Here is a 27,971-nt window from a genome sequence, read left to right as displayed (position 1 = left end):
ATAAATGAGATTTATTCTAAATTAATACCGAAGAGGAGTTTATTAGGGATTCATGTCATTTCAGAACTCAACAAAAATTGTTCAATTTTGTACGCTAATTGTTTGTAATTTTCTTTCATAGTGTTAAGATATTCTTAGTTCTATGAAGTGAAAGACTATTTGATGTGAATCAATGCTTTATGAATCAATGCTTCTTTTTATTCAAGCCCTTAGTGGAATAAATTAAGACAATTAAAAAATTAAATCTGTAACATCAATATGTCCAAATATGACAATTTCCATTATGAACCTATGAAACAAAATAAAAAGTTATGAAAAATACAGATATTGGAGTCAACTACAAAATACTACCTATAAAGCAGAGTAATCCAAATAATTGTGCTTGGTTTTAAATTTTAGCAGATATACTTAATATAATATTTATGTCTATTTAAACCATATTGAAACACTGGCAATCCTACATGCAGGGCATCAAATGAGACACAGATGTAAAGAACAGACTTTTTGACTCAGTGGGAGAAGGGATGGGTGGGATGATTTGAGAAAATAGCACTGAAACATGTGATTACCATATGTAAAACAGATGACCAGCACAAGCTCCATGCATGAAGCAGGGCACCCAAAGCCGGTGCTCTGGGACAACCTGGAGGGATAGGGTGGAGAGGGAGGTGAGAGGGGTGCTCAGGACGGGAGCACACATGTATTCCTGTGGCCAATTCATGTAGATGTATGACAAAAAACACCACACTATTGTAAGGTAGTTATCCTCCAAGTAAAATTAAGTAATTCATTTTTTTTTAAGTGCTTCTTTCTTTAGTGCTTCTAGAATTTGGATCTAGATAGATCTCAACAACATTACAGAGAAAGGAATCACAGTTTGAAACACGTAGTAGTACAACTTTTAGGATAAAATGTATGCTTGTGGGCTAAATTGCTTCAGTTGTGTCCGACTCGTCGTGACCCTATGGAATGTAGCCCGCCAGGCTCCTCTGTATCTTTGTTACATAGGAGGCCAAGAGTTCTCAAATGCATTTAAATAAGTAATGATTATTCCTAAAACCTCACTGTAATTTTTCCTGTTTATTATCTCTAACACCAAAGTTCCAGATAAATCTATATTTTTCCATCATTCTCAGCAGCATGTAGATACTGTTCTAATAGTGCCCGTATCAGACTGCACAAAACAAACAGAGCAAAAAGGGCCTAATTAATGATGAGTAACTAGGGCCTCCTCTGCACTGTGTGGCAGGCGGGAAAAGTTAAAGCATGACAGTAAGAGTATGGGTGCTTTGAATGAGGAAATGAAAGGAAGGGGAGGAGGGAAGGGAGGAACTGAGGGGGAGAAAACACATAAAGACCAGACTGAGAATTATCAAGGCTTTAGTGATAAATCTGGTATTATTTACTGAGTCCCCCCAGGGAATAAAATTCTGTATTCTATACTTTAGAATCATGATTCATAAAATGAGGGATAACTGTATTTTCAATGGCTTTCCATATCTAAAATACCACAGCCCTTCCTGAAGAAAAGTTTCCTGTCTCACAGAAATAAGAAGAAACAGCATGTTGTCAGTATACCAACGACTTCTACCTTTAACTGTTCAGTACAACCTGGTTCTACTGATCATTGACATCAATAAATTTCTTACTCTTTATTACAGAAATGATTTTAAATATATCTCTTTTATCTGACAGGCTTGGTAAAACAGGCACATAAATAATTAGTACAAATTATAGCACAGATGACAGAGATATTAACTTTGTGAAGATCCAGATATACGATATCTGTGCTAGACCTTGAAGGATGAATAAAAATCTACCACAGAAAGAAAGAAGAAAGGAGCTAGATAAAATATGAAAAAAAAGCAAGAGACAGGAAAAATACATAGATTATTCAAAAGTAACAAAAACAGGAGACAGAACTTGCCAAATTCAGAAAATAATAGAATATGGCCAAATTGTGAAGCCCCTTGAAAGGCATGATGACCAACTACTTTCAATGAAAGAGAAAGAAAAAACACAGAATATTTTCCTAAAATGAAATCTATTAAAACTGCTATCAGGATTTACACAATAAGTGACTTCATGGCATCCTAGATGAAGCATCAGACACGTAAATGAAGCCATTTTAAACATGTGTCCTTCTTAAATCACAATGAACCAGTGTGCTACATCCCCTGCTTTTAGGAACATGAGAATCTTTTACAATTATTCTATTCCTGCCCCATGTGTGTTGTATACATGGGGAACAATGGCATCTTGTTTAATTTTTAGTTCTCCAGATCAAGGAGAGCTTTAGCTGGGAAGCTTCATTCACATCCATAAGTGATTTCAATGAAGCTCTTCTGGACTTCAACACAATGTCGTAATGGAATAGATCTTTGGGAGGACGTGAGCCTTGGAGCATGAAAGAGGGGCATTAGTCAGGAGAATTAAAAGAGAAGACTGTGGTATACTCTTACACTTGCAGCTTCCTATATACATACTTCCAGGTATTCAGCCCTTTTGCAGTCCCCTTGTAAACTCACTTTATACCTAGTCATGTGAAAAACTCCCTCTTCAGCCAACCACTATACTCTAAAAATTTTTGAGTCAAATTCTTTAATGGCATGAGGCCATACAGAGAGAGGCCCTGGAATATAAGGGATTATTTTAGACATTCTAATCCCTGTCACACTCCTAGCTGAATTCAGCTACATGAGTTATCTCTGTTTACAATAAACAAAAGAATTACCCACATATGAGACCTGAGAAATCATAAATCACTGTGGCTTTAAGTTATTAAGTTTTGGTTTATTTTACCTCAATAGCAATAGATCATTGAAACATATAACTCTATATTTATATCTACTACAAATCAAAATTATTAACAGATCATCAGATATTCAAAAATGTTAATAACTAAGATAATGTTCTAACAGAATAAGCCAGGACAAAAGAAAATGATATAGAAATATTGTTCTTTCAATTCCCATTATATATACAAAAGCATATGGTCACATTATTATCTGAGCTGTACTTTATTTGTGTATATTCCAATATTCATGTATATTCTAAAAAAAAAAACCTTAAATAATTTACCATCGAGAGTTGAACTTTATTCATTTAGGTTATAGATAATTCTGAGATTTGGCTATGAGATAAGTTGTTTGTAGAAAGCAATGGAATCAATAAAAAATTATTATCAGAGGCTAGAAAGGTGCAATATGAAGCACCAAGAACACAAATAAATACTTTAAAATGGAAACTTGGTATTATAATATACCTTCTCTAAAAATGAGGTCCCAACATCAACTTTGTATTTGTAAATAGCAATTCATTATATTCAATTGAAACCAGGTACGTGTGTTTTCATATAATAGTTTTTCATATACTTTATCATTTATTATAACCACTAATTTATTTATGAACAAGGAAGTTAGTAAGCAGCAGACTTAGAATCCAAGCATAATATTCCAATTTATTCCATTGCTACAAGAAGATGATGAGCATTTGTACTTTACCCACTCATTTCTGCAAATAAATTACAATAAAGATTATAAGCCATAAAAATGAATGAATCAAGCAGTAACTCTAGATAAGCCGATAATTATCACTCATCCAAAATCATCTTTGCTCAAAAGTGAAGGAATTTTAAAGCATGCAAGTAAGATTGAAATTTCATAGAGCAAACATATTAAGCAAAAAACATCTAGTCATCAATAACTGTCACTACTTTTAATTCTGTGATCAACACCATAAAGTATACTTAATAATAATCATTTAAATCCATAGATAGCTATTCTTTAAATAATTTAAAACTTTATTATTTTTACCAATACTCAGCTTCTACCTAAGACAAAGTATGATAACCTTACATGTTTAGTATATGCAATATGTTTTATCCTTGGCTATTATTGCCTTCTTAATCTCATTAAAAAATGATCCATATATGTGAATTTTTCTTTAGTGCATTTTCCAATGTAAATTTTTTTTACAATGCCTCTTAAAAGATTCATTTCCAACTAATTTTTGTTTCATTCTAAATCCTTGCTATATATGAAAAAAATTGAATTAATTATATATAAGCTTCAATGAAATGTATTTTAATGTTTAGATAGTAAAGAAAAGTTGGCTTATACTTTATAAAAATACACTACAGGCTTTTCATAAAAACAGTATTTTCAAATGACCTAACAGAGTCATTATTGATGGCTTTAGTGAACTTTTTAGCATTCAAGAATTCAAGTGTTTTATAAATAGATAAAACATTAAAAATTTCACATATGTTCCCATCCTGAACCCTCCTCCCATGTCCCTCCCCATACCATCCCTCTGGTTCATCCCAGTGGAAACTGCATTGTGAAGTAAATTCAAATTGCTTCAAACTCCGCTTAATTCCCATTTACTTCAAATGGTGAATTATTAAAAAAAAGATTTTATGTTTTTTAAATCATATGCTACAAAAGGAAAGACTTTGGGGAAAACATTTTAACAAACTAATAAATCTCAGTAAAGTTCAAAAAAAAATTCACATATGGCCCTATATAGAAACAAATGTTTTTCTTATTTATTTTCATCCTTTTTAATGGGTAGGAACATAACATCACCAAAAAGTCAGAAAATTCAATATGATTGATGCTACAGAAAACAAAACAAAACAAAATCTTAAATAATTTACCATTGAGAGCAAAAATATCTTCTATGCTATTATTTACCAAACATTACTTTCATTTCTTTATTTGTGTTTTGATTATGAGTCCTATATCCAAACGTAATGGATATGATTTATCTTTATCAGGTATTATGCACAAAATTTTAAGTATATATATATTTATTAAATTAATAAGCCTTCATAAAATGATTCACACAAAAAACTTTCCATGTTTAAAATTACAAATATGTCATTATCAGAAAACAGGAAAGGTATGGTTTTAAACTTAATCAGCATTTCAGTGTTTTAATACTTCCTAACAATTAGATTTTGCACAAATACTGCTATCTAAACAAACAAACAAAAAATAATGTGTTATACGGTAGTAAGTTATATTTAATAGTAGCAAAGGATAAATTAAGCTCTGATACACTAAGTACTCAATCACAAAACATATACCATTCCCATAAACTATCTCTATGTTGTAAAACATATAATTATTCATATGCATACATATGAACTCCTCATTTATTTAAATATAATTTCAGCTTATTTGGGTACTACAATTATTACAACTCAACATGAAAGAATTTTTTTCAAACTATCATATTCTCTATGAATCACCAAAACATGAAAGTTAAGCAAATGCCTGCTTTGAATTCCTTTTGCTTTTTGTTGCTGCTATTGATGTTGTTTTCCTTTACAAAAATCAAGTGAATACAGCAATTCATACAGAAACTACTCTACTGAAGGCAGAATGGAAGAACATTTGTCATGGTATATAATTTATTCAACATTTTCATACACTATTCCTAGGTGGGGGAAAAAATCAGAAATTATCTTACAGTTAATATGAGTTCATTCCTTGCACAATTAGTTCTTCCAGGAATAATAATCAAAAATGTATTAACTGAAGATAAATATATTTATGTTGAAAAAAGCCATCATTTGAATGCATGAATAATTATTTAAATGTGTTTTTCTTACCATGGCAAGAACCTTCAATTTCTTCATATCCTGTACTGCAAATACATCTTCCAAGAGGAACCAGCCAATCTCCATCAGCTCCACAATAGAGCTTAGGAGTGTCACGCTCTTCTGCACTCTTCACACAGGAGCCCCTTACTTCAACCAAGGAGGAAGAATCAACCCTTGGGATAGTGTCTGGAAACACGGCCAGGTTACGAACAGTAAAGGGGCATTTTTTGTAGAAAACACGGACGGAAACTAGGGCAATGCATGCCCCAATGTCTTGAAAAGCCAGATAAAATCCTTTCCTTTCTATAGGCCCCAGCTCACGAATCTCAGTGTTGAGTTTGAGGATGCGATCACCCAAGTCCATCTGGGTAAAACTTTCATCAGCAGCAATTGTGTCAATCTTTGTATACTGGCTTGGCTTGAATTTAATTCCATGGGACTCATCTGATTCCACATAATATAGATTAAACGTTTCTTTGCAAGTCCCCAAGACCCATGGGATGCTATTACAATCCCTCAGTGTGAACTTCATTTCCACATAAATTTTCTGAGCTGCATCACGAGAGATCCAGTTTGTACGAAGCCAGTTGTTTTGGTTTGGCTCCATCACATTGCATACCTGGTAGGTGTGAATGGGCCTGTTGTGTTCATCCATTTCAGTGATGGCATCCCACTGCAAAAAAGAAAAGAAAAAAAAAAAACAAATCATTATAAAACCGCAGTGGTTAAACTTCTATGATTACCTCCAAAATTTTCTGTTTTACTGAAATAAAAAAGAATAAAAAGGACACAAGTGAAGCAAAGCAACAGTGGTACAGGATTTTAACAAAGAGCCTTTCATTTCAGAATGGGTTCTGAACATACCAGCTGTCCTGGTAAGAATCTTAACTTCTTACATGTTAGTTGCAACATCAAGGGACACTTTTTTTATCCTCTAACTTCCTTGGTGGCTCAGTTGGTAAAGAACCTGCCTGTAATGCAGGAGACCCTAGTTTGAATCCTGGGTTGGAAAGATCCCTTGAAGAAGGGAAAGGCCACCCACTCTAGCATTCTTGACTGGAGAATTTCCATGGACAGAGGAGCATGGTGGGCTATAGTTCACGGGGTCACAAAGAGTCAGGCATGATTGAGTTAGTGACTAACATTTTCTTTTTCACTTTTCTCCTCAACTATAAAATGAAGCTTATCATATAGTACCTCTTTCATAGGTTTGTTGTGAAGTACAAATTAATTAATATATGTAAAGAACTTTAAATGGTTTCTAGTACTCTATGCTCAGTTGCTCACTCATATCCTACTCTTTGCGACCCTCTGGTCTGTAGCCCACCAGGCTCCTCTGTACTTGGGATTCTTCAGACAAGAATACTGAAGTTGGTAACCATTTCCTTCTCCACTAGTACTCTATAACCAACCTAAAATAGCATCTACTATGTGATCAAATAACTAGACCAATGCACTCCAGTTGACCATTTGTCTTCATATCCAATTTGCCACAAATTGAAGTAGATTTTTCAGTATTCAATTAAATATATACATGTCTATTTTGATAGAAAATGTGTACATAGACTTCCCAGGTGGTGCTAGTGATAAAGAACTCAAATGTCAATGCAGGAGACAAAAGAGACATGGGTTCAATCCTTGGGTCAGGAAGATCCCCTGGAGAAGGAAATGGCAACCCACTCCAGTATCGTTGCCTGGAGAATCCCATGGACAGAGGAGCCTCATGGGCTATAGTCCAAAGAGTCGCAAAGAGTTGGACATGTCTGAAGTGATTTAGCAGCAGCAGCATACATAGATAAGACTTAGATTTATTCAAGAAATACTTAAGTATTATTCTGAATACTAGGACTGCAGTAGTGAACAAGCTGAACAAAAGCTCCCTGCCTTCAAGGATCTTACTTAGAGTGAGAAGAGGCAATAAAAATTGTAAATTACTCAACTGAACAATATGGTAGAAAGTACAATGGAAAAAAATAAGACAAGAGAGATGGGGGGAAGAGGCTTGCAATTACAGTGTGGCCAGAGAAGGCCTTCCTGAGGTTCTGACATTTAAGTAACATCTTAGAGGTGAGATAGTGAGGAGGAAACAGTAAGTACCAACCCCTGAGGTAGGAGTGTATAGATATGTTTTAGGAACAGTTTGAATGGCACTTAGAGAGGCAAACATGGTGCAAAAAAGCCTTTGTAAGAATTGGAAACACCTTGGTTTTTCCTCTGAGCTAGATCACTGAATTATCTTCACTTCTATGTTTACATACAAGAATTCTGCCACTTATATGAATAGAAAAATCTTATTTATCCTTTTTTTTGTTTCAGTAAAAATATTTGAGCACATTGAAATTAATTGGCATTGTAATTATTTATAAATCTAATATCACATACTTTTATATTACAATTTAGATTGTAAGTATATTTTGTTTGTTTAATGAACTTACAACAAATTTCAATAAACAAAAACACATTTTGGTAACCTTACGTTCTCTTTGGGAAAACATATCAGTCATCATAATTTCTCATTTTTATTAAGGTACAATGGAAATGATGAGCTGTTTTCTATAGTGAATAAGTATTCTGTTCTAGATACCATACTTCAATTCTTTATAATAAGATTGTTTAACTCATCTAGTTTGCAGCTGCTGCCGTCCATGGGGTCACACAGAGTCGGACACAACTGAAGTGACTTAGCAGCAGCAGCAGCAGCAGCAGAGAGTTATCTAACCAAGACTGGTGGAATTTTAATTAGTATAGTTTCTAACAGAATAGCCACTTTTCTCAGTCTACTGGATTGTTACATCATATACTTTCTACTTTAAAATTCCACAAATAAACAATGCATTTTATCAACTCAGTGAAATTAAAAACAATTATGTATCTAAAATTTCATTTGTAATTTTGCTTGCTTGAAATTCAGAAGGTATTTTCCAGAAACAATGAGTTCCTTTAGAAGCATGGCTATAATTTTTGCAAAATACACCCATGGCTTATCAATGGTGATCCAATATCTCAAAGAGGCACATGAAATTATCTAAGTGTCTTTCATCCTAGCATATTATAGGTGTTATATGACTCTTACACTTAAATTTAAAGGCAAAGCAGCACTATTAAAGCTCATTCAATATGGTAAGCTAACCATTAAGAATATAAATAGTAAGACAAGATACAAATAATAAAACCTGAGGAAAAACTATCAAAATAAGTGTTTGAAATTCTATGCATTTTACCCACTGAGGAGCTTCTAAAGTATTTATTCAGTGATCATTCTTATTTTAGATAAATCTCTAATCAAAATTGATTTTGTTTCATAGGGGATGTATGTAATTTGGCACAGTGGTAAAGAATTCTCCTGCCAATGCAGGAGGCACAGGAGACACAGGTTCAATCCCTGAGTGGGGAAGATCCCCTGGAGTAGGAAATGGCAACCTGCACCAGTATTCTTTCATGGAGAATTCCAGTCCATGGGGTTGCAAAGAGTCAGAAATGACTGAGCACAAAGCACACACACTCCATCCTGCACTCTAGAAGTATAGAGATCTACAGTCAATAATTACTGTTTAAATAACTACATTTTAACAACTTCAGACTATACCCCTTACTATTAATAAAAAGTATTAACCATGTTCTCAATCAATTCTCCTAAAATAGGAGACTAACTAAAATGTGAAAAACCATATCTGTAACCAAAAAATTCTGAAATCATTGGGCTTCTCAGGAGGTGTCAGTGGTAAAGAACCTGCCTACCAATGCAGGAGATGTAAGAGATGAGGATGTGCTCTCTAGGTCAGGAAGATCCCCTGGAAGAGGGCATGGCAACCCACTCCAGTATTCATGCCTGGACAACCCCATAGACAGAGGAGCCTGGTGGGGTACAGTCCAAAGGATCATAAAAAGAAAAAATTCTGAAATTATCACATAATTTTATTTTAAAATATGTTGGGTTTGGAAAAAACGTTTAGATGGAAAGAAAGCTCAGGAATGAGAAGCATATGACATCCATACACTGAATCAGAACTAATCTGAACCAAGAGATAAGGAAATAGCAAAATACATGTGAACAATGAGAAATGTGATTCTGTTCAAAGCACTGCACAATGATGCTTAACAAAATGGGACATAATTTTCTATGATAAATGTATGATGTCTGAGGAACAACAGTGCATTTTCTCTTTAATTAAAGTAAAAACTTCAATTAAAAGGGAAGAAAAACAGATTAGAATGAGATTCAGTTATCAAAACAGCCAAAACGGATCAACTGCTAAATTTCTTCTTATACAAGAATATTGAAAGTGATTTAAATTATACTTTTAAATTTGAATATGATCAAAATAAGAACATGAATAAACTCAAGACTGGTATAAGATCTAAAGTGCTAAAAAATTCAAAAAATATATTATCATTGGTATATATATAAATGGTATCATATTTAAATCACGATGTATCCTTTGGAAATACTGTATTACAAAAAGTGATGTTTCTATTTAGTTATATAACTGTCAGTTATAATTTCCAAGTATTAAAATAAATAGGGCCTCTAAAAACGTAAGAACCAAGGAAAGAATGGTGGTATGAGGGCTCACATACCAAATATCTAAATACATTTAAACGATAATTCACTCTTCAGATAAGATCAAACTGTAAGCATGCTTGATTTGCCTACGTTAGAAAGATACTGGAAGGTTAGGTTTAAATTTAAAATATTTAGACTTCTCAGAATTTCAGGCTAGCATGTGGAAGTCCATCCAGAGCCAAATTCTAGGCTTAGTCAACCCCATTTCTATTACCTTACCTAACTCTAGGTAAATCCCATATCATGAAGGGCTTCATGCAAGTACATATCTGAGTTATACAAAACTGTAAATTAACTCTACTTCAATTAATAAAAAGGTTAAAAAAAATCCCAATTTGGAGTAAAATGCACTGTAATTACTCTTTAATATAAAAGAGTTAAATATATTATAAAAACTTTTATGTTCTGTTCATTACTGGGTAGTTAATGTAAACATGTGCCTCAACGCTCTTCTGCCACATAAAGTTCTCCACGTATCCTACAGATCTTATGTTAATAAATTCAGTTCAGTTCAGTCACTCAGTCATGTCCAACTATTTGTAACCCCATAGACTGCAGCATGCCAGGCCTCCCTGTTCATCACCAACTCCCAGAGCTTACCCAAACTCATGTCCATTGAGTCGGTGATGCCATCCAACCATCTCATCCTCTGTCATCCCCTTATCCTCCTGCCTTCAATCTTTCCCAGCATCAGGGTCTTTTCAAAAGAGTCAGTTCTTCGCATCAGGTGGCCAAAGTACTGTAGTTTCAGCTTCAGCATCAGTCCTTCCAATGAATATTCAGAACTGGTTTACTTTAGGATGGACAGGTTGGATCTCTTTGCAGTCCAAGGGACTCTCCAGAGTCTTCTCCAACACCACAGTTCAAAAGCATCAGCTATTCAATGCTCAGCTTTCATTACAGTCCAACTCTCACATCCATACATGACTACTGGAAAAACCATAGCTTTGACTAGGTGGACCTTTGTCAGCAAAGTAATGTTTCTGCTTTTTAATATGCTGTCTAAGTTTGTTATAGCTTTTCTTCCAAGGAGCAAGCGTCTTTTAATTTCATGGCTGCAGTCATAATCTACAGTGATTTTGGAGCCCCCCCCCACCCCTCCCCGAGCCCCGCCAAATAAAGTCTATCACTGTTTCCATTGTTTCCCCATCTATTTGCCAAGAAGTGATGGGACAGGATGCCATGATCTTAGTTTTCTGAATGTTGAGCTTTAAGTCAAATTTTTCACTCTCCTCTTTCATTTTCATCAAGTGGCTCTTTAGTTTTTCTTCTCTTTCAGCCATAAGGGTGGTGTATATCTGCATATCAGAGGTTATTGATATTTCTCCCAGAAATCTTTATTCCAGGTTGTGTTTCAGCCAGCCCAGCACGTCGCATGATGTACTCTGCATATAAGTTAAATAAGCGGGGTGATAATAGACAGCCTTGACGTACTCCTCTTCCAATTTGGAACCAGCCTATTGTTCCATGTCCAGTTCTAACTGTTGCTTCTTGACCTCCATACAGATTTCTAAGGAGGCAAGTAAGGTGGTCTGGTATTTCAATCTCTTGAAGAATTTTCCAGTTTTTTTTTTTTTTTTTTGTGATCCACACAGTCAAAGGCTTTGGCATAGTCAATAAAACAGAAATAGATGTTTTTCTGGAACTCTCTTGCTTTTTTGATGATCTAGTGATCTAGCAGATATTGGCAAGTTGATGTCTGGTTCCTCTGCCTTTTCTAATTCAAGCTTGAACTTCTGGAAGTTCATGGTTCACATGCTCTTGTGGCCTGGATTGGATAATTCTGAGCATTACTTTGCTAGTGTATGAGATGAGTGCAATTGTGTGGTAGTTTGAGCATTCTTTGGCATTGCGTTTGACCTGCTTCATTTTGTACTCCAAGCCAAATTTGCCTGTTACTCCAGGTATCTCTTGACTTCTTACTTTTGCATTCCAGTCCCCTATAATTAAAAGGAATTCTTTTGGGGGTTTTATTTCTAGAAGGTCTTGTACATCTTCATAGAACCGTTCAACTTCAGCTTCTTCAGCATTACTGGTTGTGGCATAGACTTGGACTACTGTAATATTGAATGGCTTGCCTTGGAAACAAACAGAGATCATTCTATCATTTTTGAGATTGCATCCAAGTATTGCATTTCGGACTCTTTTGTTGACTATGATGGCTACTCCATTTCTTCCAAGGGATTGTTGCCCACAGTAATAGATACAATTTTCATCTGAGTTAAATTCACCCATTCCATTCAATTTTAGTTTGCTGATTCCTAAAATGTTGATGTTTACTCTTGCCATCTCCTGTCTGACCACTTCCAACTTGCCTTGATTCATGGACCTAACATTCCAGGTTCCTATGCAATATTACTCTTTACGGCATTGGACTTTACTTCCATCACCAGTCATATCCACAATTGGATGTTGGCGCTGTCTTTGGCGCTGTCTCTTAATTCTTTCTGGATTTATTTCTCCACTGATCTCCAGTAGCATACAAACCTGGGAAGTTCATCTTTCAGTGTCCTATCTTTTTGCCTTTTTGTGCTGTTCTTGGGTTTCTCAAGGCAAGAATACCGAAATGGTTTGCCATTCCCTTCTCCAGTGGACCACGTTTTGTCAGAACTTTCCACCATGACCCATCCATCTTGGGTGGCCCTAGATGACATGGCTCATAGTTTCATTGAGTTAGACAAGGCTGTGATCAAATGTTAGTTTTCTGTGACTGTGGTTTTCAGTTTGCCTGCCCTCTGCTGGAGAAGGATAAGAGGCTAATGGAAGCTTCCTGATGGGAGACTGACTGAGGGGGAAACTGGGTCTTGGTCTGATGGGTAGGACCATGCTCAGTAAATCTTTAATCCAATTTTCTGTTGATGGGCAGGGTTGTGTTCCCTCCCTGTTGTTTGACCTGAGGCCAAACTATGGTGGAGGTAATGAAGATAACAGTGACCTCCTTCAAAAGGTGCCATGCAAGCACTGCTGCACTCAGTGAACCCAACCCTGCAGCAGGCCACCACCAATCCATGCCTCTGCCAAAGACTCCTAGACACTCGCGAGCAAGTCCAGGTCAGTCACTTGTGGGGTCACTGCTCCTTTCTCTTGGGTCCTGGTGCACACAGGATTCCCTCCAAGAATCTGTTTCCCAGTCCTGGTAAGTTCTGGCGGCTCTATGGTAGGGTTGATGGTGACATCCTCCAAGAGGGCTTATGCCATACCTGGGTCTACTGTACCCAGAGCCCCTGCCCCTGAAGAACACAGTTTTGGCTCAGTCTCTGTGGGGTCTCTGGGTCCTGGTGCACTAGGTTTGTTTGAGCCCTCTGAGCATCTCTATTGGGTATAGGGTTTGATTCTAAATGTGATTTCGCCCCTCCTACCATTTTGCTGGAGCTTCTCCTTTGCCCTTGGATGTGGGGTATCTTTTTTTGGGATCCAACATTCTCCTGTTGGTGGCTGTTCAGCAGTGAGTTATCATTTTGGAGTTCTCATAGGAGAAGATAAGCACACTTCCTTCTACTCTGCCATCTTGGTGTCAGTTTGTAGTATATATTAAATTCCATAATATGAATGAAGAAATTAGATACAAGAACTGCTTGCTCTTACTGGACTTATAATATTTTAAGGTAACAAATTATGAAAGCATAATTGATAGCACAGAACTGAATATAAGAAATAAACCATATATATAGTAAATAGAATAAGTGTCGAAAGGACAGCAACACCTGTGAACAGGGGGGGCTTGGCAGGTTTGGTCAAGACAGAGACTGGACTTTAGCCTTAAAGAATTACAAGATTCAATAAAGCAGAGGGAGAACAGTATATAAAAAAATAATGTTTAACACTAACCTGTATGAATATAATTTTTGGCAACACAGTCCTATACTACTTATATTTAGTGGGTAAAAGTTTTTGCCCCTATTTAAAACAAAAACAAACATACATGTATTTATTCTCCAGCTGTGAAACATTTTGGAGTATGGGTTTTGGTTAAACATGAATCAGTTGTAGACCAAAGTGTTCATTCTTTAATAAACTTCAAGGGCACCTTGGATTCCTGAGGGAAACTATTTATATCCTGAATTTATACTGTCAAAGCTTTCCCACAAATGTTAACATATTTGGTCCTCATCAATCCGATAAACTAAGACTGATACTTTCATGTTCATGTTACTGATACAGAATTCAATACGTAGGAATTGCATGGGCCAATGACTGGAACCAGGCCCTCTAACTTTATTTTCTGCCTTTCATGATGTTTTGCTGGTATCTTATTGGCCTCTCCCAGGGCTAGCCAGTTCTTAGAGACAGCAAAAAGCTCTGGGCCTAGAGCATATCTTTCATATGCAAACCAACCAAACTTGAGTCTATAGGCCCAACTACCTTCTTATCTAACCCTCACACACCAAGCCAGTATTTCTTCTATCTTAAATCATCCCAGGATCAGGTACCAGGCCACTAGAGACCACTCTCTAGCCCAAAGCCTGTAGGAAACTAGCCAGTCCTTAATTGTTTACTCTGTTCCACCTTGCATTTCCCACAGAAACTCTGATAAAGGCTCTGGCTCGGGTTTTCCCATCATGCCTGTCTTCTGTCACTTGACCAAGACCCATTCCTTCCCTTGTGGCACTCTGTGGCATTGACAACCTCCTTCCAAGAACCTGTGAGTATAATCAACTTCTTTCCAAGTATAATTCTTGTTTCCTCCTATACCACACTGACTTTACCATGCCATTATCCAGCATGTACATTCCTAGAACAAACAGCTATATGGTTTATGACATATTCTTCCTGGCAACCCTTTGGAAGACAACTGATTCTTGCTTAATTAAAAGTTGTTGTTGAGTAAGACATTACAAGTTACAAAGTTTTTCTATTCATCACATGTAATCCTCTCCTTGATCCAAAGAAACAGATTTATACAATGACTATTAAACAGAAGTACTCTGTATCCAGCCACAAAAGCAGATACAGTTTGTAAGATATTCTACCCCTGGAAGCATGTATTAAGATAATTAAACAAGGAAGCTATTAGACTGAAGTAGCTCATGCTTTGACAGTCTATCTGAGCAAACCCAAACCTAAGCTATAGTGAAAGAAAGTGAAAATGTTAGTTGCTCAGTTGTATCCGATTCTTTTTGACCCCGTGGACTGTAGCCCACCAGGCTCCTCTGTCCATGGGATTCTCCAGGCAAGAATACTGGAGAGGGTTGCCATTTCCTTCTCCAGGGAATCTTCCCAACCCAGGGATCAAACCCAGGTCTTCTGCATTGCAGGCAGGGTCTTTACAATGCGAGCCACCAGGGAAGCCCAAGCTATAGTAAATTCATATAAATGCACCAAGAAAATAAAATCAAAAACTAAGACCAACCAATCACAAAGAGCCAACCAGCCTCTCCCAAATAAGGTATTCACTAAAGCTATAGCCAATCAAATGATTCCCTTGCTTTGCCTCTATGTCTGCTATACATAGCTGCTGTTGGCAGAGTAAGCCTAAACATTTTTCATTTGATGTTGTCTGATTCAAACTGAAATTAGTGATAGGAATAGAGTAGAATAATTTAGCATTAACGGAGTTTGGGAAACCACTGTAAGCTAAAGACAATGCAAGAAAAGAATCCAGTAAGCTACTCAATGGAAGACCAGGTGCACACTCAAGTCACAAGTCTTGATAGTTAAAACACAAGACAATAGATATGGGGTCTGAATTTTGTTACATGAGGTCAAGGAGTTAACGGTCCTTGAAGAGGAGCACTTCTGCATGTAGCCAAGACAGGAATATAGATGAAAGCAGAAAGAAACTAGGTAAAAGGAGACACTGCACCAAAATCTGAGATGAATTACTATTTTTTAGTATACGTTCTCATGTTACCCTTAATATACATATGATTTAAATAGGGGCTTGGCAGTCTCAGCTAAACCATATAGGGTCAAAGGTAGAACTATGATGTAAGCCTTGGCATCTATATAAGGATGATGAAGAAGGTAGTCTTCTTCCCTCCTTACTTTTCTTTTGATTATGAAGATGTAACTCTCTTTTCTCTTGGGGCTATGCTCCCTTGCTGCCCACTTGTATCTCTCACAAGCTTCCTATGCTAATAAACTCACTCTCTGTTTGTTATTTTGCTTCACTCTGAATTCTTTCTGGGAGGAAACAAAAGAACCGAAGCTTCATTAATTCCTGATACGAGGTGAGTGGTTTCAGTTAAAAGACAGTACGTTCAAGTCACCTCCTAAGCTAGGGATCATGGGGATGAATCTGAGGTGTGGCGGGGTTCATGTCATATCCAAGAAGAAGTTATTTCAAATAAATTCTTATAAATTTTATTATGCCACAGTGTATTTTTTCAATACATGTATATGTTGTTTTGTTTTACTGAGGTTTTTGCCATAGTATATAATACTGAATTGTTTTATATATTGGTATTTTAAGTCATATGAAAATATGAAAAATTAAAATAAACAATATAAAATGGAGGAGTTAAAATATTTTGAATTTAGTTCCTTTTTTGTAAAAGCATACTGCTGACAGAATTGACCAACTTAACAGAAGATCTAATGATAAGTTTAATTATTTCATCAACTTCTGTAATTACGAGGTATACTTACACATTTCAAACTGGAGAGCAAGTTATATATGTGCTTGTCTTAAATAGAGGTAGGACTTTAACCCACTGGAAAACACTTGGTATATAGCTAAAGTTGCTAGAAATCTGTACATGTAGTTTAGTCCTGTACATCACCTAAGACTATTTCTCCACTGATAGATCTCATGGGCAGTCCCATTTAAAATGAATCTTTGCCTGTTTGGGGGAAAATGGATACATGTATGCATATGGCTGAGTCCCTTCACTGTTCATCTGAAACAATCACAGTATTGTTAATCAACTATATCCCAAAAGAAAATTAAATGTTTAAAATAAAATAAAATGAAACTTTGTTAGAAGTGATGTAAAATGCTTTGAATAGTCCTTTATTGATGCTTGAGGGTTTTCTAAAAACCCATCCCTATCTTCACAGGGTGAATTTTTGTTTCTATAGCAAGCTAAATAAATTAGACCAAAAGCTGGATTTTCTGATAGAAAGTCAGAACAAGGAAATTAATTCCTAAAGTGACCAGCAGTCACTGTGGAATCAGATTGCTTTTTTTTTTCCCTCAGGGAACAAAATAAGGTAATCAAATAGCCTTTCTAGGCAAGAATATTCAGATAATTAGACTGTGTTGGTAAACTGACTTAAACATCTAAAATTCTAATGTGAATCTCTCAAGTTTACACCTTCTTCCCTCTAAAATCTTTAGAATTCAAAGGGAATATAAATATTAAAAAAAAAAAAAAACTTAAAAAATTGAAAATAAAAGGAGATAGTCTTTCTCAGCATATTACTCAGCACACAACTTTTGGGAAAATAATACTATTTTTAAAAAACAGTGATAACTGTTTTTTTAACAGTGATAACAAAAGTGATAACTTTCTCAAGGGCATAGATCAAGAAAATTTTAACAAAGGAAAAGAGCAATAAACTTCACACTAAAATTCTTAACCTATTAATCTACAGACAGGAAAGGGAGTGGAAAAAAATCACAGATTTTCTCCTGTGATTTCTAGATTCCTTAATACCTTAATAATAAACAGCTCCAGACCGGTTCGATTTTAAAGAAACAAAGAAAAATCAGTAAAAACAAACAACAACAACAACTGAGGGCTTCTCTGGTAGAACAGATGGTAAAGAATCCACCTGCAATGTGGGAGACCTGGGTTCGATCCCTGGGCTGGGAGAGCCCCTGGAGAAGGGAATGGCAACTCACTCCAGTATTCTTGCCTGGAGAATCTACACGGACAAAGGACCCTGGCTGGTTACAGTCCATGGTGTAGCAAAGAGTCGGACATGACTGAGCATCTAAGCACACAGGGACTAGGGAAGGAAGCATTCTAATAACAGAAGAGATAGCTAAATATATATATAGGCTTTTACCTTTACCTGTGCTTCCTAAATGATTAATGACTTCTTTATATGCATGTAGAACCAGTCTCCTCTCTTCTCTTTTCTCTGCTTTTTTAAAAATCACATGCACTCTAATATTAAAATTAGCAACTTTTAAATTTATCTCTGTCTCCATTTGTAACAGATCCCAGCTATCACCTATATAGGAAATAAATATGTGGTAAAAAAGATATTTTTACCTTATTTCTTCAAAATGTGGTTATGATAAATACATAAAGGGGAAATACAAAAAGGAAAGGAAATATTACAAAAGTTCATTTCAAAGATATACAATCCAAAAGACCAAATGACTTAAAATTAGCTAGCATTACATTGGTAGATGATTGATTAATAAAAAAATGAAACAGCCCATCATTTTCTGATATTTTTCCAAAAGTAAAATATAATCTAAAGACAGATTTAAATGAAACAAAGAAACAACAAAATCATGATAAATCCATAATTCTTGAGTCCTTGCATAACTTGTTACCAAGGGTTTAGTAGTATATGACTAGAACTAATTATTCCTCAAGATTAAATTAAATTTAAATGAGAAAGGGAGCAAGGGAGAGGGAAAAAGGTCTCTAACTTCACTCTAAGGTCTTTTATCATTCTAAGAATGATAAAAAATAGAAATGGTCAGAATGAAAAGAAGTCTTCACTTTGTAATATGACATATGCCTGATTTGTTTCAAATATTCTAGCTCTTACATTGCATAATTCTAATAAACTAAAGTGGTTAAATGTACATAGGCATCTCATTATGTAACCTGTAGTGGCTTAATTTTTAAATCATAAGTATCTAATATTCTCTACCAAAGGAAAGTTTGTTAAAGGGCCCTTCTTACTCTAATGTGATATTTTCCTCTGAACCACTTAAATATTCACTTTGAGTCAATATTCTGACATAAACATAGAAAATTAGTGCCCTGAATTCTGCTGTGAGGCATGTAGTTAATAACATAAATCTGTTTTGCAGGAGAAAAGTGAAGGCTCTGCATTTAAATGATAACTAGTTTCGAAGAATAAAACAAGAGGCAAAATGCATCATGTGCAGATACATTTCTATTTCACTTTGGGCAAACATAAAACTTTTTTATTAGCACTACAAAGATATTTAATAAAAAACTAAGAACTCAGTGGCATATCTGGAAGACAACTACTAAGTTTTATAAATAAATTTATTACTTTGGATGCATCCATCCTATTAACAAGACCAAAATGTTACAGCAAGGATAATTTCTATTAACAGGGAATGATGCTCCCCATAAAAAGTCACATATTCACAAAGGTTGTTATTTAGTTGCTATGCTATGCTATTCTAAGTCACTTCAGTCGTGTCCGACTCTGTGTGACCCCATAGACGGTAGCCTACCAGGCTTCCCCATCCCTGGGATTCTCCAGGCAAGAACACTGGAGTGAGTCGCCATTTCCTTCTCCAATGCATGAAAGTGAAAAGTGAAAGTGAAGTCGCTCAGTCGTGTCCGACTCTTATCGACCCCATGGACTGTAGCCTACCAGGCTCCTCCGTCCACGGGATTTTCCAGGCAAGAGTACTGGAGTGGGGTGCCATTGCCTTCTCCATTTAGTTGCTAAGTCGTATCCAACTCTTTGAGACCCCATGGACTGTAGTCCACCGAAGTTATTAAAGAGCATCCATCTTCTGAAAGTCTACAATTCTTAAATGGTACACAAAGTTAAGATTTTCACTTAACCAATAAACATGCCCCCCAAATCATCTATAAAAAGCATTTCTACATAAAGATATGGAAAATATTTATCTTAATTATTCTATGTTCAACATACATGAACTACATGCTACTTTCCATAGGATGTCACAAATACAGAAAGCATGTGAAAATAATCTCATAAATCATATTTAATTTCATTTTTATATGGTAGAGATAATAAAACATGTTATCCTGGTTTCATGGATGAGGAAATTGACTTAAAGGAGGGATGTGACCTACCTGAGTTTTCAAAGCAAACAGAAGAAACATTATCACAAGTACCTAGGGGATCCTATTGGTCCATACAGAGATTTTAACCAAATGCATTTAAGTAGAATACAATCTCTGTGAGAGTAGGGACTTTGTTTTGTTCATTATTATATTCCTAGTACCAGGGGAATATCATACCATGATCACAGTAGGTTCTTAATATTTACCAACTATAGAAATGAGTAACAGAAGGTTGTAATTCTCATTAAACTCTGAATGCTTCCACTGATGGGAGACTACTGTTTCTCATATCAGGATTTTAAACATTACACATTATTGAGAGAGATACAAACGTTGAGCTCTCTTCTTTCAAATAACTCTGTGGCACTGACTTCCAATTATTAGAAAAATGTCTTAGAATACTAAATTAGTAGTATTTAGAGGGAAATTTCATGCTGCTAAGATGGGAATTTTCCCCTACACCTCACTTTTAATATCACAAATTATTGATTACCTGGAGTATGGTTTAGATGTATTCTTTCTGTAAGACTGTTTAAAAGAACTGCATGGTTTCAAATAGGATCTGACATAATCATCAATGTGCAATAAGCCAGACAGTCTAATAAACTTATCCTGTTATTTCAAACAACCTTTAGAAACAGTTTCATTAATTTTTTATTAGAGAAAAAAAGCAAAATAATATTTGAAGCTAACTAAATAAAAACACTTACCAACCATTCATCTTGCAAAATTCAAGGAAAAAACTATCCCTGGATATTACATATTATATCATACAGAATAATAAACTAAAATTGCTGTCAGCATAGTAATAAAAAAAATCTTTTGATATACCACATGGAGTATTAACATCATGTTGGGAACATAAATCTTTCAGTTCTAAAATATATGGGACCAATGACTTAGGGTACTTTGGTAATCAATACTTAGGTGTTTTGTAATAAGTAAAAATAATTAGATGCATGGTAAATATCATGCATACTTCTGGTTAACTCAATATTCTTGAGGTAGAAGAACAGAAAAAATGTTATCAATAAATAGTATGAAATACTTTTCATATGAATATACTATTAAAATACATTGAAAAAATGTTTCTCTGTGTGTTAGTTATATTACATTTTTCTATGAAAGTTTACAATTCATGAATCCAATAAGCAAAACATTGGACATTTCTTAAGTATCTAAAAATTAAAAGAACAGGGAATTAAGGGATACACAGACTTATAGAAATATGGCTCCCTAAGTTTAAAAGCTTACATTCAAAGTCAGGATCATTGCTTACATATACTTAAAAAGTCAAACATGTACTGCTTGTGGTATTTAGTTGCTAAGTCATGTCCAACTCTTGAGACCCCATGGACTGCAGTCCGCCAAGCTCCTCTGTCCATGGGATTTCCCAGGCAAGAATACTGGAGGGGTTGACATTAACTTCTCCATAACATATACTAAAAATAGTTAATACTTTAGAGCAACGATTTAAGTAAAATGCAAGTTTATAAGTTAATATAAAAAATCAATGAACACACACATCTGAGAAATTAGAAATATAGTAAAGTAGAATATGGAAAACATTAAAAAAATTTTAAGAGGAGTAAGATGAAAAATTGTACACAAGTACATAAATAGGAAGTATAAAATATATCATGACAGAAGGCAAAATATACATGTCAAATATATATTTCAAAACAGTAACTATTAAATATCAACAATAACTATCAAATATCCACTTTTAAAAGATAAAAATGCCAACAGTTTCTAGTAAAATCCAACTGTTACCCACAAACTACTGAGCCCATGAACCACAACTAGAGAGTCCATGCACAGCAACAAAAGACCCTGCATTAGGCAACTAAGATTTGAGGCAGTAGATAAATAAAGAAAATATTTTTTTTAAAGAGCTATGAAGGAAAAATATCTAGACTACATAAACAAATCTTATAAATCAATAATGAAAAAACAGCAACCTGAATGCAAAAATAGCTAAGGATACAGGATAACACAAACAAGTATTTGAAAATACTCAGAAACTCATTTAAACTTAAAGAAACTGAAATAGTACTGGAATAAAATTTTAGACTCATTAAGACTGACAAAAGTGAAAAAACTCTATCTTTTTAAGTACTTTCAAGACAGAGGTAAGTAAGAAGCATTATAAATTATTGATGAGAGAGTAGACTCTTAGAGCTATTAAGAAGGGCAATCTTAAGGCACTTAAATGAAGTATGCATATATATTATGGCGTGTACATTTATACACACACACAAATATATAAACCCTAGAGAAATATTCTGCAGGCCTATAACTGGAAATGTATGAGTACATTCATAATAGCACAATTTATTATAACTAGAAATTGGAGGTAATCGCTACAGATAAGTAAACTGTAGTAGAATCAAATTGCAAAAAACTACACTCACAGCAGTTAGTACTGGAAGAGTAAATGAATATCCAGCAACAAATACTGATTTTAAAACATAGGGCTTATAAAAAATATTGTGAATACAAATGAGATCTATAGTTTATGAAAACCAAAATAATATATTTACAAGATAACTTACATTGCCTAAAACCATATATAAAATAAAGGTTTTCTCTTCAAACACAATAGAATCATTTTTTATGGTAAAAGAAGAAGAATATGTGTAGGAAGTAGGATTTTAAAAAATTAAGTAAGAGAGGACTTTCACAGATTAATAATGATAATGTGACACTGAACTAATAAGTAGCCAGAATTAAGAGGCAGACATAATTGGTTATTCCAGGCACTACAGGGACCTCTCTCCCAGAGAATGGAAAGATTCAATAGGTCTCACTGCTCACACATGAAGAAATCACCCTAGAAATTCGGAGGTTTGGAAAGAACCATAGGAGAGAGTCACATGAAAAGTATGATTGCATCTAATCTCGACAAATTTGGAAATGGGGTTTTGACATCTTGGAGATATGATGGTATTACTTTACCCAAGCTGGAGATTTGTATAATATCTGATTAGAACAGTTCTTTTTTTTAACTTTGTATAGACTAATAAAGTGTCTAGGGATTAAAAAAACAACAACAACAACCAGGGAAACTATAGAAAGAACAATACTACATGGCACATGATGAGTTCTCTGGGAATAAACTCTCTCCATTGTGGATACAGAAATACCCAAGCATATCTAGGAAGCTACTGCACAATACAGAGGTCTTTGCACTGGATTTGTTGCAGAAAGTTGTAACACTAGTAGAGAATACCTCCAAAAGAAAGAAGAAAGCCAAACTAAAGTTCCCCCAGTAACAAGGTCCTCCTCAACACTGGAAAGTTGGACAGTTTTTGAGTATAAATCCCAGAAACTGTCAAAGTGGACAAGGTTTTGTAAGGGAATAAAGTTTGTAAGAGTGGGTGAGTTAGCCTAATTTGCCTGTTGGTGTTCTTTATGGAGATGACATATTAATGCACATACTACTAGAACAGTGATTAAAGTGTACACACATCTCATTAGTTTTTACTCTTCTGTTTCTAAATGGGTTTCAAAATAGTCCAAAATGCACTCCCCAATATGTTCTCCTTTATCACTTGTGTTTTTCATATGTATAATTTCTGTTTCCTGTCTTTGGCAAATTACTACTAGAAATGATGAATTACAAAATGGATTCAAATGGCACATGTAGGTGACTGAACAAGTCTAACAGTCTAAGAAATGCAGGCATGGACTTTGCTGTTTCTCTCTACACATAGCTGTTTCTGTCAGAATAAAGCTAAAGTGCTTTAGGTAAAACAAGATACTTAAAATCCCAGGTGAAGAGGAAATTTTCTGTGAATCTTCACAATGGAATACAGAAAATTAATCTTAGGAACACTTGCCTACATTCTTGCTAAATCCTCAATTGTTTTAAGAACTGGGATCTCTTTTGATCTGAAATACGAGTGTAGTACACTCAGAATGCTCTCCTATCTAGTGAACACTTTTAAAACTAGATTTAGTCCTAAGACTGGGAGCAGGTCCTGATCAGAGAGGGAAACAGAAGGAAGATTGTGCTATAATCCATTTCCACTATACTACCCAATTCAGTCTCTGCTCCCCAGTTTACACAATAAGCCACTTCAGTGTAACTTTTGGAGAAGGAAATGGCAACCCACTCCAGTGTTCTTGCCTGGAGAATCCCAGGGACGGGGGAGCCTGGTGGGCTGCCTTCTATAGGGTCGCACAGAGTCGGACACGACTGAAGTGACTTAGCAGCAGCACTGTAACTTTCTTAATAGAGAGATAATCAAATTTGAATTCTTGCCTGAATGACATTCAACGAGCTCAATGATCTGATATTCAGTCAGTTCAGTTGCTAAGTCAAGTCTGACTGTTTGAGACCCCATGGACTGCAGCACACCAGGCTTCCCTGTTCATCACCAACCTCCAGAGCTTGCTCAAACTCAAGTCCCTTGAATCTGTGATGCCATCCAATCATCTCATCCTCTATCAGCAGCTTCACCTCCTGCCTTCAATCTTTTCTAGCATCTGGATCTTTTCCAAGGAGTTAGTTTTTTGCATCAGGTGGCCAAAGTACTGGAGTCTTAGCTTCAGCATCAGTCCTTCCAATGAATTGATTGGGTTGATTTCCTTTAGAATGGACTGGTTGGATCTCCTTGCAGTCCAAGGGACTCTCAAGAGTCTTCTCCAACACCACAGTTCAAAACCAATTCTTCAGCGCTCAGCTTGTTTTTTTTTAATAGTCCAACTCTCACATCCATACATGATTACTGTAAAAACCATAGCTTTGACTAGACAGACCTTTGTTGGCAAAGTATTGTCTCTGCTTTTCAATATGTTGACTAGTTTGGTCATAGCTTTATTTCCAAGGAGCAGGCATCTTTCAATTTCATGGCTGCAGTGATTTTGGAGCCCAAGAAACTAAAGTCTCTTATTGTTTCCATTGTTTTCCCATCTATTTGCCATGATCTGACGGGACCAGATGACATGATCTTAGTTTTTTGAATGTTGAGTTTTAAGCCAGTTTTTTCACTCTCTTCTTTCACTGTCATCAAGAGGCTTTTTAGTTCCTCTTCACTTTCTGCCATAAGGGTGGTGTCATCTGCATATCTCAGGTTATTGATATTTCTCCCAGCAATCTTGATTCTAGCTTGTGCTTCATTCAGCCCAACATCTTGCATGATGTACTCTGCCTATAAATAAAATAAGCAGAGTGACAATATACAGCCTTGACTTACACCTTTCCCAATTTGGAACCACTCTGTTGTTCCATGTTCAGTTCTAACTGCTGCTTCTTGACCTGCATACAGATTTCTCAAGAGGCAGGTCAGGTGGTCTGGTATTCCCATCTCTTGAAGAATTTTCCACAGCTTTTTGTAATTTACACAAAGATATTGGCATAGTCAATAAAGCAGAAGTAGTTGTTTTTCTGGTATTCTCTTGCTCTTTCTATGATCCAATGGATATTGGTAATTTGAACTCTGATTCCTCTGATTTTTCTAAATATAGCTTAAACATCTGGAAGTTCATGGTTTACGTACCACAGAATCCTCCCTTGGAGAATTTTGATTATCACTTTACTAGCGTGTGAGATGAATGCAACTGTGGGGTAGTTTGAATATTCCTTGGCATTGCCCTTCCTTAGAATTGGAATGAAAACTGACCTTTTCCAGTTCTGTGGCCACTGATGAGTTTTACAAATGTGCTGGAATCTTGAGTGCAGCACTTTCATAGCATCATCTTTTAGGATTTGAAATAGCTCAACTGGAATTCTATCACCTCCACTATCTTTGTTTGTAGTGATGCTTCTTAAGGCCCACTTGACTTCACATTCCAGGATGTCTCATTCTAGGTGAGTAATCACACCATCGTGGTTATCTGGTCATGAAGATCTTTTTTGTAGCATTCTTCTGTGTATTCTTGCTACCTCTTCTTAGTATCTTCTGCTTCTGTTAGGTCCATACCATTTCTGTCCTTCCTTGTGTCCATCTTTGCATGAAATGATCCCTTGGTATCTCTAATTTTATTGAAGTGATCTCTAGTCTTTCCCATTCTATTATTTTCCTCTATTTCTTTGCATTGATCTCCGAGAAAGGCTTTCTTATATTTCCTTGCTTTTCTTTGGAATTCTGCATTCAAATGGGTATATATCTCCTTTTCTCCTCTGCCTTTAGCTTCTCTTCTTTTCTCAGCTATATGTAGGGCCTCTGCAGGTAACCCTTTTGCCTTTTTGCCTTTCTTTTTCTTGAGGATGGTCTGGATCACCGCCTCCTGTACAATGTCATGAAGTTCCATCCATAGTTCTTTAGGCATTCTGTGTATCAGATCTAATCCATTGAATATATTTCTCACTTCCACTGTATAATCATAAGGGATTTAATTTAGGTTATACATGAATGGTCTAGTGGTTTTCCCTAACTTCTTCAATTTAAGTCTGAATTTGGCAATAAGGAGTTCATGATCTGAGCCACAGTCAGCTCCCAGTCTTGTTTTTGCTGACCAAGCTTATCCCTCTTGGCCTGCAAAGAATATCAATTTGATTTCAGTATTGACCATCTGGTGATGTCCATGTGTAGAGTCTTCTCTTGTGTTGTTGGAAGAGGGTGTTTGCTACAACCAGTGTGTTCTCTTAGCAAAACTCTGTTAGACTTTGCCCTGCTTCATTTTGTACTTAAGGCCAAATTTGCCTGTTACTCCAGGTACTTCTTGACTTCCTACTTTTGCATTCCAGTCCCCTATGATGAAAAGGACATCTTTTGGGTGTATTAGTTCTAGAAGTTCTTGTAAGTCTTCATAGAACTGTTCAGTTTCTTTAGCATTACTGATCGGGGCATAGACTTAGATTATTGTGATACTGAATGGTTTGCCTTGGAAACAAACCGAGATCATTCTGTCATTTTTGAGACTGCACCAAATTGACATTAATTTCACATCTTCCCTGCAGCAGATGCTGTCAGCAAGCTGCCCACTTCCTTGACCTTTCAGGATGCTCTAACAACTTTGTGCATGAGAGCTGTCATTTTATTCCTCAAAATTGCATAAGTGTCTGTGTGTACACAGGTCAGAAGTGCTAAAGAATAAACCTCCCTAGGGGAAAAGCCCTTGACAGATGAATCATGGAATTTAGTGTATGAGATGTGGTTTTATACCATTTCCCTGAACATCCCAACGGGATTAACCTCCAGCTATCCATGGCATTAACTAGCTTATTAAAGCACTCGCTATTCCTATTGTTCTTTTTTTTCTGTATCAGTTTTCACCTCTGACCCATGCTGCCTGCATCAACCATTAAACTACCTGCATTCAAAGTCTTATCTCAGCATCTCAGCATCAAATCAAAAGGGAACTGCCACTAAGTCAATTGGTAGCAAACAAAACAAAACAAAATAATTCTAGGAATCAAGTAGCCCTGTAACTGGATTACTAACTAGCCAAATGGCAACAAGAATTCAGTGCTGGTAGTGAGTAAGTAGTGATAATCCCCTGGCATTCTAAAGTATCTCAATTACTAACATTCTTACCTGTGCTGAACCAGGATTTTATAAGTGTTGCATTCCTGTAGGTAATTATAAGGACAACGGTTACTGTTAAATGCCATCATTGCACTGAGGGAAGAAAAATGACATACTCAACTCAGCCAAGACAAATCTCCCACAATGAAATCAAATATCATTTTTTAAATAACATCACTTAATAATATCATTTTTAATAATATCATTTACAGATACACAGGCTTCTGAGCTGGCGCTAGTGGTAAAGAACCCACCTGCCAATACAGGAGACATAAGAGATGCGGGTTCAATCCCTAGGTGGAGAAGATTCCCTGGAGGAGGGCATGGCAAGTCAATCCAATATTCTTGCCTGTGAAATTCTGTGGACAGAGGAGTCTGGCAGACTACAATCCGTAGAG

The 27,971-nt window shown here is 35.8% G+C and overlaps 1 protein-coding gene across 15 annotated transcripts in view; it reads right to left on the bottom strand.

The window, feature by feature from the left end:
* Positions 1-27,971, bottom strand: part of EPHA6 (EPH receptor A6) — a 1,033,311-nt gene that overhangs the window by 819,100 nt on the left and 186,240 nt on the right. For all 15 annotated transcript variants that reach the window (XR_009494828.1, XM_010800991.4, XM_024994001.2 and 12 more), the window contains one exon: positions 5,621-6,284. Coding sequence is in view for 14 of the 15 variants with exons in the window: in XM_010800991.4 (XP_010799293.2) it covers positions 5,621-6,284 (664 nt within the window). In the remaining variant the exon portion in view is untranslated. The remainder of the gene's footprint in view (positions 1-5,620; positions 6,285-27,971) is intronic.

The sequence above is a fragment of the Bos taurus genome, chromosome 1 (assembly GCF_002263795.3).
Source record: "Bos taurus isolate L1 Dominette 01449 registration number 42190680 breed Hereford chromosome 1, ARS-UCD2.0, whole genome shotgun sequence".
Taxonomy (NCBI): Eukaryota; Metazoa; Chordata; class Mammalia; order Artiodactyla; family Bovidae; genus Bos; species Bos taurus.
The sequence above is the reverse complement of the archived record's forward strand: the minus strand, read 5'-3'. Positions and strand labels throughout refer to the sequence as shown.